Source organism: Lepidochelys kempii, chromosome 6 (assembly GCF_965140265.1).
Source record: "Lepidochelys kempii isolate rLepKem1 chromosome 6, rLepKem1.hap2, whole genome shotgun sequence".
In the NCBI taxonomy this organism is placed as follows: Eukaryota; Metazoa; Chordata; order Testudines; family Cheloniidae; genus Lepidochelys; species Lepidochelys kempii.
The window spans coordinates 58,272,706-58,289,639 of NC_133261.1; the positions used below are offsets into that span (position 1 = coordinate 58,272,706).

Genomic DNA, 16,934 nt, shown 5'->3' on the forward strand with positions numbered 1-16,934 from the left:
CTTCAGTGTCTGGAAAGGGGCCAAGCTGTGGAATGATTTCCAAAGACACTCCATTCCAGAGCTCCGCAGACAGAGCCCACTGTGCCGGGCCTGCTGCTGGGGTGAGTTCTTCTCCAGGTGCCTGGCTCCCAGTCGGGTATTTCACTCGCAAAGTGTGAGCTGGGGAGAGGTCTGGAAAGAACCAGACTAGTGACTTGTCTGTCTGGGCTCTGTCTCTGCTACAACCTGGTGCTTTGGGGACTGTTTAGTTCTGGAGGGAGACCAGCTTGGCCAGAGGGAAGGCAGTTCCAGGACCAGGCCAGGCTTTTACTGAGGCAAGTCACAGCACAGACCACCTCATCTCCTCCCCATCAGGCTAGGGAGAAGAAAGGTCTGGCTTTTGGTTCACCTATTACAATATCTGCTCCTTAGGGACCATAAAGTTCCCTGTTGGAGTCTCAGGTTCGGTTATGGGCCAGCCACGCAGTCACACACTACAGGTTAGAGCCTCAGGCAGCAAACTTCCATCAAAGTCAATGGAGCTATGGTGATTGGTAGCCACCAGGAAAGGGGGCTCATGTGGCAGGTGAAATCCATTCAAGTATGTTGCCACCATTTGGCAGGTGAAAAAAATACCATGGTAGGGACTCAGGTAACTTGCTGTGTGTTCTAACACTAGGTTTTCTCTTGTTTCTTGCAGCTTGAGCTTCCTTAGGTAAAGGACTCCAGTGACCTTGGCCACTTCCTCCATCTCCACAGATCCCTGCCCATTCTCAGGACAGTTTCTGTCACCCTCAGTTCTGTAGGCCACCTTTCTCTGGCACAGGTCTTAAGTGGAGGGGCAGCAGCAGGGCAAAGCTGGTCGGCTTTGGAGCGTACGATTAACAATCTGGTCACTCCATTTTAACAAAACCCAGGTCTGCAGACAACAGACACAAATATTAGCTAAGTCTCTCACACATGAGCCAGGCCTAGAACCCCGGTCCTTTGGCTCCAGAATACAAGCTTCTGTCACTGTAGAGGTGAGGGAGTGCTCCATTAGTTAACAGCAGTGGTAGGCCCCCTAACCTGTCTACAGGCCAAACTCTAGAGGGGAAGATCATTCATTCCCTCAAACATGCACAGGGCCCAACTCACTGCAGCCTTGCACTCTGTGTTGTCATTGCCACTACTAGGGCAAAGTGTACAGTACTATCATTCACTGTGCACAGGTGTGAACGATGATGAAACATGCAAGGCCATGGAAGATCAGGTACCAAATCCTCTCCTCTACACCCCCTGGAGTACCTCTGGAGAAGCTAAGATGCATGAACCAGAGGCTCTGGGCTGAGCATGAAAAGGAGAGTCCCCCCTCCCACTACCATAGGATTGCCGCTCCTGAGCAAAAGAAGTCAGTCTGTGCAGCGTGTGATCAGTAAACCTGAGATTGTACCCGGACCTCCAGGAGAAACCATCAGCATTTGCGATGTGTCTCCAAGAAATACTATCAATAGCCACTTCCTGGGATCTCGTCTATGCAAGCCCTGATGAAGCCTCAGCTTACAACTGTGTGAGACCTGGCAGCTTTGCAGCCTGGGGTTGTTGTTGGACTCCCCTGTTCTTTTGGAGGTGGCAGCCATACCTTTTTGCCCCCAAACAATAGGCTTCCTGCTTTGTCTCTGAGCCTGCTCGGCCAACCAGGCAGCAAAACCCATTTCAATTGTGTCTCTGCATTCTCTGTCTCTGCATCCCTGGCCTGGCAGGTCATGATGACCTCTGCCTCCCCCACCTTGCCAGCAATGGGATATAGCATGAGAAAGGTTGGCGCCACCGTGGCTACTGAGCCGGTGTCCCCATCTGATTCTTTTGGACCAAACTAATTTACATGAAAGCCTTGCTGGAGTAACTGTCGCTGAAGACTACCTGCTGCCTTGTTGCTTGCGAAACTGCTCCATTAACTCAAGGAACAGCATGCTCCTCTGTGAATCTCAGAGGATACTAATCCAAAACAAAAAAGTCTGCACTAACACCAGGCAGAAATAAGGTTCCCTGTATCTTGGTCTATTGATGCCCATTGCCTAAGAGAAGAGCATGAGTCTGTGGCATGGACTTTGGGTACAGCCCTGTAGGCTGTAAGTTTAAGTGGAATTAGGGGTGAGGTTCTAGGCAACCTCAGCTAAGATGTAACATTGTAATACAGAGCCATCTTCCAGATCTGTTAAGTCCCAGTGAATTATAAGACTCATTATCTTGCTGCCTGGAATATTCTTCATTCACACACTGAAAACCCCACTGCTCCCATCCACCCCAAAGCTTCCCCCATTACCTGTACTCGGGCCTCAGTGAGATCGGTCCTCATGGCTAGCTGCTCCCTGGCATAGACGTCTGGGTAGTGGGTCTTCTGGAAGACTTTCTCCAGCTCCTCCAGCTGGTAGCTGGTGAAGGTGGTGCGGTTCCGCCGCTTCTTGCCCTTGTTGCTCTCCGAGTCGGCCTTGTCCATGGGGCTGGGGAGGTCAGTGCTGGCCCTGTCCTGGGGTACCTTCACCCCGGCCTCCTTCACACTGAGGTAGCTGCCGTCCATTCCCGCAGGGTCAGAGCTTGGCTGTAACTCAGCCTCTCCCAAGGAGCTCTCTTTCCCTGTTTGTATGGGAGAGAGGGGGAAACAGGGATAGAGGGAGAGAGAGAAAGAAAAGAATGTGAAGCCCAGGACAAATGAATCAGTTTGAACAGGAGTCACTCCAGTAGGGAAAAGAAAAACTAACAGAGAGAGCAAGGGTCAGATGGGTGAGGAGGAAGGAGGGAGTGTTAGAGATGGGGTGAGGGAAGGAACAGAGGCCAACGGGAGAATGGGGCCCTGAGAAAGGAGAGGGACATGAGGCCAGAAACAGGGCTGTGGGGCTTGGATTAGAGCTAGAACATGAGAGGGCTGGGAGATGAATGGGAAGAGCGGGAGAGAGAGGGGGACTCTTTTTATGGCATAAGGGAAGATTAACAACACCTTAATTTATATTCAGTTGGAATTTTGCGAGTCTGGTAATAATGCCTCAGATGAAACCCATGGCAGAAATTGAGACAGATGCCACCAGCGTGCAGAAGCAGACCGAAGCCTCCATAGGGAGGAGGAGGGGTGAGGATTCCACCTGCTCAGAATGTCCCTGGAAAGAATGGAGCCAAACTGGGCCTCTCCCACCCAGTTCTGGTTGGAGTTTTGAAGGCCCGTTTCAATGTGAAACTCACAGCCAAATGTGGGAGGCCTGGTGAAGCCCACACCATAGAGTGGAAACAGAGGCAGGTTCCTGCAGCTGTCTACAAAGGGAAATTGCTGAGATTTACACAGATTGAGCACCAAACCAACCCAAACCTCCTTGCCTTTGCTGATTTCCCGAGGACTGACTGTCACTAGAGCTCGACTTCAGGATGGAACTTTCCCAGGGTTTTGGGGGCTCTCAGTATCTGGTATGTGGGGGTCAAATTTGACTCTAGCTGTATTTTTAAATTTCAGATGATGTTTATTATGCCACTGAAGGCTGATCAAAGCAATATCACCCTCCATAGACCTGCGCATCCTTCATAGACTCCTGTGTACCAAAAGGGGTAACAGCGTATGGAGTGGCTATCATTGCCAGTTCAGATGAGTGCAATCTGCTCCCTCCTATGGGAATAGGTCATCTGAACTAAATCTCTCTACGGTGCATATACGGCCATTACCATGTTAGCTGAGCACCTCACAGTCTTTAGTGTATTCACCCTCACAGCACCTCCCCTCCCATTGTTCCATTCTACACAGGGGGAACTGAAGCATAGGAAGGCAGAGAGATTTGAGCAAGGTCATGTAGGAAATCAATAGCAGAGCAAGGGACTGAACCTGGACATCCCAGGTCAGCAGCCTAACTTCTGGACCATGCGTCTTCTCCTGTTGAATACAGGTTGCTAGAAAAACAACTGCAAATGGTAGCCACATATTATGTTCAATAGGCCCTGTTCCCCTGTCATTACACTCATATAGCGTCACTGGCATCAGGAGAATTACTCTGATTTACACCAGTGAAAATGAGAGGGGAACCAGGCCCACTATGTTTTGTTAGGGCTTCAACAATTTTTGGAAGAGAGGAGGAAGAAGAAAATGATAGCAATCACTGAAGAAAGTGATAAGGTAATAGAACAGAAAAACAACAACACCCCAATTCAGTTTCCAGCCGCAGAGAAACAAAGGGAATCCACTTGCTGCTTCCCATCAGACTGTCCCCCATAATTAATAATTAACCTAGTGACATATAAAAATAGTAGAGTGAAGAAAGAGGTTAATAATTTTATTGGTAATGTGTGTTAATTTCTCTCTCAACCCCTGTCCTGAAGGCTAGAACCTCTTTGAGGCTTCTTTAAAAACATACCTAAAGCTATGTACATAAAAGAAAAATTATGTTTTATTTATTTAAATGCAATGATAAAGGGAAGAATCTTACTGACAATCTTTTAACTGGACATGAATTGTTCCTTTACTTTCTTTCCCCAACTGTAATGTAAGTCCCTGTCAGCTGTTAAACAGCTACCATGTTCCATGCCAGAGGTGGCTGACTTTCAGTGGTGGGTGAGGTGATCTTTATACAGGTAATGGCTTTGGGATCCTATGGGATGGACGTCACCATGGTTAAATAATGGGAATTAGGAAGTCCCATTTGCTAATCCCAGCTCCACTTGCAACTGCCTCTGGAACCATGGACAACTCATTTAACCTCTCTCCATGGCTCGCAGTCCCCATCTATAAAATGGGAACCCTACAGTGCACACCTGTTTAAATGTTTAAGGATTAATCAGTGAATAGTTGTAAAGAACTGTGAACACACAATGTGCTATGTAATTGCTAGATGATTTATTAAATAGACTACAGCATGTACAATATAGGGCAGGTAGCTCTCATTTTATAATTGACCAGAACATGCTAGACACACTTGAGGGGGCTCTGTAAAATAATAAATCATATGCATGTAAGAAAGAATAATAATAAATCTCTTATTGCTCTCATCAACAGAGTCATTATATATATATTTCTCCAAACTAACATTTCATTCCAAAGCAACTAGCCCCCACCTGCAAGGGTAGGAAGGGTGGGATATAAATCCAGCCTGGTTGCACTGACGGCCCTCCCTCGACATACTAGGTGTGAATTCATACACACTACATTACACCTTGCCATGTCTTATTGGTTCATTTAGCCACAGCTGATTTGTGTTGCCATGTCACTGCTTTGAGCAGAACTCAGCTCCCACTCTGGAACAGCTGGGTTTTAAGCCCAATCTAAGATAGGGTCAGACTTGTCAGGACTCCAGGTGACTGGGTGAGTATGTGGCTATCAGCTTGCTCACTCCGCCCTGCCGTACCACTTGTGCTGTTGCACGAATGTCTGAGCAGTGCCAGTCTGGTGTGTACCTACCTCCTCCCCACAGTCCCGTCTATGGGTTAATTTGGGTTGCCCTAGCCGGGTCCTATACCAGAGATGTCCACACTTGGCTCAGCATTGTGCTATGAGCCCAAAGGCCATGCCTAATCTGCATAGAATGGAGCAGACTTTGCTACTCCTCTCTTCAATAGGGAAGGACATCTCCAGGCAACTATAGTTCCCAGCATACAGTGCTCCAAGTGGCCTGGCTACTCAAGTCAAGGTGGAGCATTGCATTCTGGGATCTGGGATGACCCCTTGTGTTGAACACAGGGTGTGTGTGCACACTGTAGAACTCTGTTAGTCACACTGTGGGCTGCCCTAATCTGTACTGTTCGTGGATTTTGCAAGCCTGTGACATGTAAGGGTTTCCCAAAGCACATTTTGCAAAGACTGAGTACAGCGGAGCGTGATGTGGTTAAGAATCACAGCTCTTCAGCCAGATTACTCCCATTACTTCATGCCTAACTTTGCTAATCAGTGACTGTAGCAGAATAAAGGGGAAAGCTGAATTGAACCGCTACAGGCTGGGGACCGACTGGCAGTTCTGCAGAAAAGGACCTGGGGATTACAGTGGACGAGAAGCTGGATATGAGTCAGCCGTGTGCCCTTGTTGCCAAGAAGGCCCAATGGCATTTTGGGATGTATAAGTAGGGGCATTGCCAGCAGATCAAGGGACGTGATCGTTCCCCTCTATTCAACATTGGTGAGGCCTCATCTGGAGTACTGTGTCCAGTTTTGGGCCCCACACTACAGAAGGGATGTGGACAAATAGGAAAGAGTCCAGCGGAGGGCAACAAAAATGATCAGGGGGCTGGGGCACATGACTTACGAGGAGAGGCGGAGGGAACTGGGCTTGTTTAGTCTGCAGAAGAGAAGAGTGAGGGGAGATTTGATAGCAGCCTTCAACTACCTGAAGGGGGTTCCAAAGAGGATGGAGCCCAGCTGTTCTCAGTGGTGGCAGCTGACCGAACAAGGAGCAATGGTCTCAAGTTGCAGTGCAGGAGGTCTAGGCTGGATATTAGGAAACACTATTTCACGAGGAGGGTGGTGAAGCACTGGAATGGGTTACCTAGGGAGGTGGTGGAATCTCTATCCTTAGAGGTTTTCAAGGGCTGGCTTGACCAAAGCTCTGGCTGTGATGATTTAGTTGGGATGGTCCTGCTTTGAGCAGGGGGTTGGACTAAATGACCTCCTGAGCTCTCTTCCAACCCTAATCTTCTATGATTCTATGAGAGAAGAGAGGGTGGAATCGGCAAACTTTTCAAGTTTAATTTTGAATTCCATATATTAGAGTCCGGGAAGTTAAAGATGGAAACTGTGCATTAGGTCTTCTCATCCATAACCCCTTTACCAATTCAAGATTGTTCCCTACAGTCTATTCTCTAGCCAGCTTTGAAACATCTTGAGGCAAGGGTCTTCCATCACTATCATTGGGCAACAATTCTAAATGTCCTAATGGCTTTCACCATTAGGACATTGTCCATGCTGTTCAGCCAAGTTGTCAACCCACTACCCTTAGCTCAGCCCCCTTTGTACCAGTACCACCTTAACCACCCCCCTTGCATTTTTCAGACACTTGTGCCTGGTTACAACCTCCCTTATAACCCATTCATTGCACATGGGGTTTTATCACAAGCACATATTTGAGGGCACATGTGGGGATTTGCAACAGGAAAACAGACAAAATCCCTCCTCCTATTCTCATGATCTAAGGAGATAGGCACAATTCAGGTGAAAAATCAGCGAGTGTAATGTGGCTGTGGTCATGGGCAGAGCTGGTGGACCAGTTTGTCAGAAGGGATTGGGACGTGACCGGGAGGGCACTCGCTATGCATCCAAAGGTGAAGGAAGGACAAAGACAACTGGACAAAGGAGACACATGGGGAACATAAGAAAAGATGCACAGGCAGAATTTTGGAAGTGGCAGGACAGGCTATAGATATTTAGTAGATCTAAGCCTTGTCTTTTGGGGGGTTCCAAGAATCTCAGTTCATTCTCCCCACGTCTACTTATTTTGGTTGATCCAGTACTATCAAGTTCTAGCTGATCTAATAAGTAGAAGTCTAAGAAAAGGACATTTTGCAGGGAAGTTTTTCCCCATGAGATCTTCTGCCCTGTCTTAGAGTCTTAAATGGCTCAAATAATTGGGGAAGCATCTGTTCTGAACCCCGGCTTGCTCCAAACAGTTTGAGATTTGTCCCTCCCTGTTTTCAGTAAACTGTGTTGCTAGGAGAATCACCCCAGAGGGGAAAAATGACATGAGAGAGAGAGGATGCAATCTAAGGAAACAGCTTCTCCCCCAAATTACCCTGCACAGGCAAACCTCTCCGTGACAGCGGGCAACAAGAGTTTCCTCTGCATCATAATTTTGGGGGATTAAACAATTCAGGTCATCTTAATGGAGCAAAACTGTTGATTAATGACTGTAGAATATGACTCTCTGTGTTTATAAAGTGCTTTAAGATCTTAGAGTGGATGGTGTTGTATATATGACAAATTCTCTTCTTCATGACACTGAGATAATTTTGTTGACTTTGATGCGTTTCATTGCATTCACTGAGAGGAGAATTTGGCCCTGTACTTTATTCTCTCCCATGAATAAGCCACTGGCCTGGATTTAATCCTTAGGTTCCAGAAGCACAAGGAGTTCTATATTGGCACAGAACGTCCACCAGGAATGGAGGCACACTGCATTAACTGCCTAAATCCCCCCCTTCTCCAGCTGGAGATCTGGAACCAGCTGATGCTACCCCCAGTGTGTGTGTGGTGGTGGTGGGGGGGAACGGGGCAGCCAAAATAATTGAACACCTCCCCTAAGTGCCCTCTGCTAACAAAGCTCATATGGCATCCTGGCTGGATTTTGAAGCAGACCTCCCTGAATGCAATTGCCTGGGGATGGTGGCAGTTGTACTGCCAAAGTCCTCCCAGGCGCAGCTGCTCTTGCAGATGCAGAGGCGAATCTGGCCCATCTGGTAATGACAGGGTGTCTTGACAGCCCGGATGGAGAGGCCAGCGGCTATGCCATTCTCAGCATGGTTGGAGCACTGACTTCTGCTGTGCTTGTTACTTTGCAGCTATGCCATAGAGGAGGAGGGAGGGGCACTTTCAGTGTGTGGGGCACGGGATGGTGCATATATGCAGGTGCAACATGTAGCTGCCCAGGCATTTGTATGCACCAGACTCATAAAGCCAGCAGCCTGAATCGCCAGCAGTTAGTCTTCAAGGGGAAAGAAGCATGTGTGGCAGGGCCACGCAAGTACTTTTGTAGCAGTAGGGAGGGCCAGGGAAGCAAGGAAGGGAGACAAGGCAGAAGAGCCAGAATTGGAAGGGCTCTGCCCATCAAACCCAGAGCCACGCAAATTCCCTCTGTGGAACTGGCAGGGGAGCAGCCTGAGAACAACGGCTTGGAGAAGTGGTCAGCTGTCATCTGCCAAGCCTTCCCCGCCCCCCGCCTTCACCCCCTACGTCTTCTTTCCCTGTTCACTAGGCCCAGGGTCGGGGGGAGAGGCTGTGGCCTGCAGGCCCTAATAATGACTACAGGAGGGAAGGGGGAAAAACCCACACACACCAACATGGGAGAGCATTGGGTTTGATCTAACTTCGTTGACTGCATAACATAAACTGCAGCTAGGGGTTGGACCCAGGGCTTTCAGTGGAGATATTTAGCTCAGCTGAAAGCAAACAGCCCTTGATTTACAAACAGCACTGTTATGCAACCCCAAGGACAATATATACTGGATCTGTCTGTAGCAGGGATTGCCCTGGCTTCGTGGGGTCAGTTCCAAACCCCCTTAGCCTCCTTTCCTTTCAAGTCCTCCAGCCCTTTATTTGTTGCCTTTATTTCATGGGATATTTCTCAGAGGATTCTTTTTTGACAAGGGTGATTGTTTCCACGCCTGAACAGCAGAGCTGAGCTACCCTGCCCTCACCCTGCCTGTAGAGACTCTTGAACTGGCTACCTGCAAGATGGTGCCAGGTGACAGGCAGAACCTGCAGTAGCAAGGACTTAGTGATGGTTGTAGAATTTGTAACAAAACCTTCTCTTCCTCCCACCCTTCTTTTGTCACTCTTCCCTGCCTTTACTTGGACTGGCTAGAGGGACAAGGGGTATCTTTAGAATAACGTATACTGAATATTTTGCCCTTATTAGGTGCTTTTTGTGTGAAGATCTCAACACGGTACAATGGGGGATACCATGTTAATTGCCTCATTTTACAGAAGGGGAAACTGAGGCACAGAGCAGGGATGTTCCTTGCCCAAGGTCATGCAGGGTGTGATGGGCAGAGCTAAGACTAGAACTCAGGACCCCTGGGTCCTAGTGTCCTATCTCTTTGAAATACACCCAAATATGTGACTCTCAGAAATTCGAGGGAGAAAAAGCTAGTTCATTCCTTTTGGGTGTCAAAGCAAGATTGTTCCTTTGGTATCTTCTCCAGAGATTTGTGCAGTCTAGTTGTAAAAGTCCCAGGTGGTGGGGAACCCACCATGTGCTTTGGGGAGACAATTCCACAGTCCAATAGAGATGATCATCAGTGCTAAGAATGAGAAGGAATTAAAATGTACTTTACATAAATAATCAGAATGTAGGGCGGGATAAAAAAATCTGACTGCGGGACTGCAGATCACATGATTAGATGAGAGCCATTCTAGTGGTTACAGACGTGGGCTGCGCATGCGGGTTGAGAGTCCTGGGCTCTGTTCCCAGCTCTGTCAGTGCACAACCTTTGCCAAGTTGAGCCATAATGTCCTAGTCTGTAAAATGGACTCTTACATATGTAACTACCTCCAGGCAGGCTGGCACTCTTTAAAGGTATTTGCAAAGTGCTACGAGATCCTCAGGTGAAAAGCACAATAGGCCAGACTGTGCCCTGCTGCTCTGAAAGGCAAAGGAAGGGAAGGGCAGGGCTCTCTTCCCTGCACAGCAGCATGGCACAAGAGCAGCTCCTTTTGTGTCCCCTGGAGATCGAGACACTCTGAAAGGGACAGGGGTGGGGGCGTAATGACCACAGGCCAGTGGAGCTAGCTAGCCATGAAGCTATGTTGTAGCAGATGCACTGTTTCTGAGTGTCAAGGAGGAATCTCCAACCTGAGGCGGTGCCTTCATGGCACAAATGAGCCCCATAGTAGCATTATACATTTCTTTTTAGAGTGACTTGGTTCTTATGGCCCCTGTTCAGGACGATGCCAGGAGTGGTGGAGAGAAGCAAAGCCAGGAGGGTTCAGTTATGGTCATCCCTAATGAACAAACATAAAAATGGCCACCACTGAACTCCATGAGACAACTTCTGACCTGCTGTGAAGCCATTGATATCAACAGAGGTACCCCAGGAATGGATGTGGCGCCATTTGCCGTCTGCTCTCTTCGGTCATTGGCAGAAACAGGCAGTCTCTGAAGTGCCAGTTCCATCCCAGTGTCCACCCAGCTGTGACTGGGGCTGGAGCAAGAGCAAACCCATTTATAACCCATGGTCAGTTAGAAGTGGGAATGGCAAGGAGTGGACTGCAGGGAATATGTCAGACCTGTATGGAGGGGGTGGTTGCCTAGAGAGCTTTGCCAAGAGAGGGGACTTGCCTTTCCCAAGGAAAAGGGTCACCCCTGTCTAATAACCTCAAGATAGTTCTGTTAAATATTGACATGAAGTAAATTACCTACATCTGCCTAGGGATAGACAAGTTCTGACTTCTTGTAAGCAGAGATAACCTCAAAATTTAGATCTAAAGTTTGAGGGGTTTGGATGCAGGCTTTTTTCTAGTCACTCTGAGCAACATCATGATGAGGATTTCCTTGACCAGGAAGCAACGTAAGCATCACTTATTCTCATTACACCCTTCAGGCTCTAAAAACCCAGATATACAGTTCAGTGCCTTCCCTCTGCTCCCCAGAACCCCTTAGCTGCCCTGAGCAGCAGCACAGGGAGACCTATTCAGTTCCTGAGCTGTGCCGGTGTCTCTGCTTTTCAGTCAGAGGACACCATGTGACCTGCTGTCAGAATCCCCAAGCCACCGGATACAATTTGTCAGCGTGCAACGGCAAACTAGTATAGTTTGGCACAGAGCTCCTGAACAGCATTATTGTTCCATTGCTATGCAGGAGCTCCAAGACTGGGGAGATTCTCCCACACCCAGGTTCTGCTCCTCCTTCCCCCCAAACACACACACAAGTCTGGTGAAAGGAAGGGCCTTTGTTGACAAAATGCATCATTCCTCCCACTGGATAACTCTGGGGACAGCTGACGTCAGCTATGCTGAGGAAAAGAATTGCTCCTACTGCAGGGGACTAAGCATTTGGAATCCACCCTCCAGATTTTAGCAGACAATGCCCAGTGTGCCAGAGAATGGCAAATCCCCCAGGAAGGTCCCTCCCAATAAACTCAGGGGGAACATTTTTTCCTGACCTCAGTTCTGGCCAATCAGCTTTTCAATGTGAACCCAAATGATCGTAACCTAGCACTGTAGCCCACCACTGAGACACCACTTTTATCCAACCCCTTGGACCGTTATTGAATCCTGTTAAGGTGGATCCTACCGGTATTGTCCCTGTAGCAGAGTAACAGACTTTTGTCATGCAATCACTAGGGCTGCGTGGATTAACAGCTTGAACCTATGTCGCTCCAAATGGGCACTATATTTTGGGGAGGGTAATAGGGCTGTGCCTTCCTGGAATTCTGTCATTTCATTCAGACTGAGTTCAACATTTACAGTGAAATGTTCACACTGCAGTGAAATGTGAAGATTTCACACAAGGACAACACCACTAGGCCCAAGTTGAAATGACAAATGTTTTGACATGAAATTTAGCCCTGCCTCTAATTTCCACACACATTATATTTAAGGCCCTGATCCTGCAAATTGTTGCATGTGGCTAAAGCCTTGTGTCTGCATGGAGCCCACTGCAGTCTCAGGGCCTCATATAGATACTAACTGCAAGACAATTACATAATCAGGGAGATGCACTTACACTGAAAAGCCATGGTTATCACTGTCTTTTAGTACTGCAGATCCCCTAGTAATCACTAGTGAACCAAAGAGGCCTGCAGGAACCTGCCATTGCTAATGAAGGCAGTGTATGTAGTTGTTACCAGGTTGATGCTATGACTTTACCATGTATCTTTATACATCATGATATTCTAGCTCCATCACTGAACCATAGCTATTGGTGAAAGAAGAGTCCTGTTAGCCCTATCTAGCCCATTCCTCCTGGTGAATGGTGACCAGTCTAGTGTTAAAGGGCTGCCTAAATCGTGGCTTTGCCATGAGCACTAAATGAGGGGCACCCTGTCCTGCTCTCTCTCTGCATGGGGTAGATCACAGCTGCTTTGAGGAGGCTATGTTCCCGCTGTGCAGCCACCTGTGAGGTGGGTAACCTGGGCAGGGGAGTAAGGAGCGCTCAGCTCATCAGAGGAATTTAGGCTCTTAACTCCCTGTGAAATCAATGAGAGTTTGACACTTAAAACCTTTGAAGGTCTAGGGTGAGAAGAATTCTGGGCAAGCGCCCTGCTCATGGTAAGATACACACTGCTTTCCACTTATATAGAGCAGAATATTATATGGAACTGGCTAGCATGAGTGTATGTACCACTGTCCTCTGCTGAATGGACCCAGAACTGCCCAAGCCTGCCAGACTAGCTGCTGATGGAGAAGTGCTACACCCCTTTCTCTCCAGCACAGCAAATCAGGTCATGGTGTAACCCTTATTTCTTTGAACAATTAAGTTTATTTTGGTTTTAATTTCTCGGACCCCAATTTTTGGGAGATTCTGTAACCTAATCTAGGCTCTTCATGCCATGTTTGAACCCCTGTTTTAACATCACTGCTAAACTTTCCCCCAGATATGGATGGGGGAGCAGATTAGCTAGCGAGGAAGATTTACATTACCAATGTACTCCATAGACTTGGCCATCTGTAGTAAATATATCCAGTCTTTGTGATCTTGCCCTAACTAACACATGCGGAAGCTATTATATTTTTTCCCCAAGTTGTCTGTTACAGCCCTTTATTTATGTCTCTTGTCTACTTCAGTTGAGAAGTTGACACGTGGCTGTCATTTAAAAACCAAACCAAGTATTTGTTTAAAAGATAAAATGGAGCTTCTGCATTTTGATTCATAAAAGCCAAAACACTGAGAGTTATTCACATTCAGTGAGCAAAGACCCTTGTGCTGCCCAAGCACAGAGGGAGACACAACCCTTAGATCTGAATGTCTTGGCTTTTATCACTTTATTAATGATTACTGAGTGTTTTATAAAGCTTTTTTCCTCCTGAGGGATCCCAAACAGATAGGGAACACTTGCTCCCCACTAAAAATGCAGCCATCTCTGGGGAGGGATGTGGCAGCTGTTAGACTTTCTAGAAGAATCAAAGATTACAATGATCAGTTGCAACTGTCGGTGGAATTTAGGCACAATAGGTGGAATGTCATTAACCCAACTGGAATTTGGCCTCAACACCATAAGCATCTGGAACTGATTCTCGTGGCTACTATTGCAGGGCTGGCTCACTACCATGAAAAATACCCAGGGATCCTTAATGATCACAAGTGGTTAGGACAAGGAATGTAAAATGGATCCATAAACACAATACAGGGCTTAGTTCTGCTCTCATTTTGGGGTAACTCCTTTCATTGCAAAGGTGTTGCTCCCGCTTTGCTCCCTGTGAAGGAAGCACCAGGTCTCTTCGTAGTTTCCTGTATGCATTTTTAGACAGGTAAATAGAGGAAGTTGCCTACAGTCCATGCTTGCTTTGGCAGATCAATTAACCTCTTCAGTGCTGGAGAAAATACCAGATAATGTAGGGCAAAGAGCACTTCCAGTTCTCCTCCCTTCTCACAGCAGCCATGTTGCCACTGAAGCATTGATGTTCCTATAGGAGATCAGGTATTTTGAGGAGTTTAACAGTCAAGTGTAGCAGCTAAGGGTTAAAGGCAGGTGTCCATTATCAGGGCTACTCCTCAGATAGAGCAGGAGCTCTGGGTGAATGTCCTGACAGTCTGGAAGCCAATCCCCACAACACTGGACCTCTGTGTTCCCAGCACTATCCCAGCAGAAGCCCTGACACAATTGAGAGGCTCCTAACCCACCAATAGCCTGGGCCAGCCCATGATCTGCAGCAGAGTACAGAGTCTAACCACACTTCTGCACCAGTTACCTTGCTAAGTGACTGGAATTAGAAGGAGATTCAAAGGCCCTGATTCCCCATTGCCCCGCACCTTGTATGGTCACTTATCCTACTGCAAAGCGGGTGTGAACACCATCATTCTGATGCGGGAACATTTTATGCCCACTTTGCACAAGGCGCTAGGCCGTGGTGAATCAGGCCCCAAGTGCTGACTAAGGGATCTACTTATTTTTTCCTTAGGCCACATATAAAATGCAGGTCATTTCCAATTCCCCAGTGGGTTTCTTCTCCAGGGGCTAAAAGTCGAAATAAAATGAGCAGCTAGATGCCTCCCTTTGGACACTGCAGACTCTGCCGACTGAAAGCCCACTTCAGATGCGGTGCCCTTTGGAGCAGGTTTAGTCCATGGCATGCTTTGCCCTCCATAGGTCATCTCTGCATTAGGCTGCCTCAGCTCTGGATAAGGATGAACACAAATTCCTGGGTCACATCTTTTGATGTCTGCCACCATCGTTACGCAGGGGTGTGTGTGTGATGGGGTGGAGTCCTGCATGAATGTTTGGTCTTGGGATGCTTTGTTTACCCACACCAAAGAAAAAGTCTGGCTGCTCTTGCAGAAACTGAAGAAAGCTGGTGACGTGCCTCAGAATTCTGGATCGCTGCCCCACTCATGGTAAGATACACACTGCTTTGCACTCGTCTAGAGGAGACTAGTGTGTGGAACTGGCTAGTACGTGGGTATGTATCACTGCCCTCTGCTGAATGGACGCACAGTAGCCCAAGTCTGTCTCATAGGCCTGTCCTGCTAGCTGCTGGTGGAGATTCTTTAACTTAAATGGTGGAAGCTGTGGTTTTGGAGCAATAGGATCTGAGTTCCCATTCCTCTGCTGCCCTGATGTTCCAAATGGGTCAAATTTGCAGCATGAAGACAACTGTGAATTTCTTGGGTGGTGCTGGCCAGTTATGTTAGAGCATGAAATGGCTATAGATGCTGCAGTCTGGCCAGAACATGCCTCCTCCTGGGGGGAAGGTAAGAGGGCCAATTTCTGTCTATCCAATGCACTCATTGTAACAGTAGCCAAGCCCTGTCTCTTCAAAAAAGACGTGTTACTCTAAGCGGAGCAGACGGCGAGGATGACGGTATGTAAACCCTGGAGCAGAGAATGATGGGTAGTCACAGACACCCTTCCCAACACACTGGCCTGAAAAGAGCCTGGGCTTTGAGAGCCTAGCACAGAAGTGATGTAAAAGGTGCTGTAAGCCACACATTGTAAGTTGGTCCATTGGGTTTCTGTTTCTCTGACACCCAATGTGTAACCTACAACACCAGTTCTGTCCCCAGTGTGTTTGGCCCAGAGACTTGCATGAGAGTCTGCTTATACCCGGCTGCACACAACCCCGACTGACTGGCTGGCTGTGTTTTGTTTTGATAATCCCTATGTGGGTTTTTAGAATAAATGATCTGATTTGTAAACCTTAACTTCAGCGCATCTAACAAGCCCGCACCATGTCAGTTCCAGCAACAGAGCATGTGTGCGTTTTTATGCATGAGTAATTTTATTCTCTATGGTTATTGTTGTTTTTGTTGAGTTTCTTAAAACCAGGTCTCTTTTATCCCATAAAACATCTGCTTTAGAGGCACATGTTGCTTTGTTTACTGATTTGTTGAATTCATGCACCCTGTGGCTACTTGGGAAGCACAACATCATCAGTTTAAATGCAGCTGGTATTGTCTGTTTCTCTCTCATGCTTGTTAAAAGACACTAACTAAACTCACTTTTGTATAAGATAATGTATGCTGAAGGCCCTGAACTGAGGCTATGGCTGGAATTCAAACAGGGCATGGTTAATGCCCTGAGTTCTTCTTCTTACTATAGCACTTAGCTGAACTAGAAGAAAAGACAGAGCTGGACAGTAAAGCTTTTACTGCTGCTTTAATATGCAGCTTATGCCACTGCTCACTTCCCAACTTTCAGAATGCAAAATATTGGAAGGAACTGGTCTGTGTGCATGTGCTTGCCACTGCCCTCTGCTGGACAAGCATAAAATTCCTCAACTGCGTGTCAGAGGTGCTATACTGCTGACAAACGAAGCAGTAATCTCCTTGAGTTAAGAGCTTGTCAGTTTGGAGTAGAAAGATCTTAGTTCTCTCTTTGCTGGCCCCGTGAATTTCTGAGCGGCCATGGTTTTCAGCATTGTAACAAATGTGAAATTCTTCAGTAGCCACAGATGAGTTACACAATATGTTAGAAACCTCCTGCAGCCTTAATCAAGATCAGCTACTAGGAGGCTCTTTAAATGAAATTCACTTGATCATTAAAAGTGAAATTCACTGGTGTGTACAAGGTCAGCCCAAGGCCCATGCATTACTGAAGTCCCACTTGAGCAGGATTCCTCCCTTGGGTTGACCATGATCAGCTAA

At 47.4% G+C, this 16,934-nt stretch overlaps 1 protein-coding gene across 1 annotated transcript in view; it reads right to left on the reverse strand.

Annotated features, from left to right (window-relative positions):
* Positions 1-16,934, reverse strand: part of ALX4 (ALX homeobox 4) — a 65,369-nt gene that overhangs the window by 18,550 nt on the left and 29,885 nt on the right. Inside the window, exon 2 of the mRNA XM_073350667.1 lies at positions 2,285-2,595. Coding sequence (XP_073206768.1) covers positions 2,285-2,595 — 311 coding nt within the window. The remainder of the gene's footprint in view (positions 1-2,284; positions 2,596-16,934) is intronic.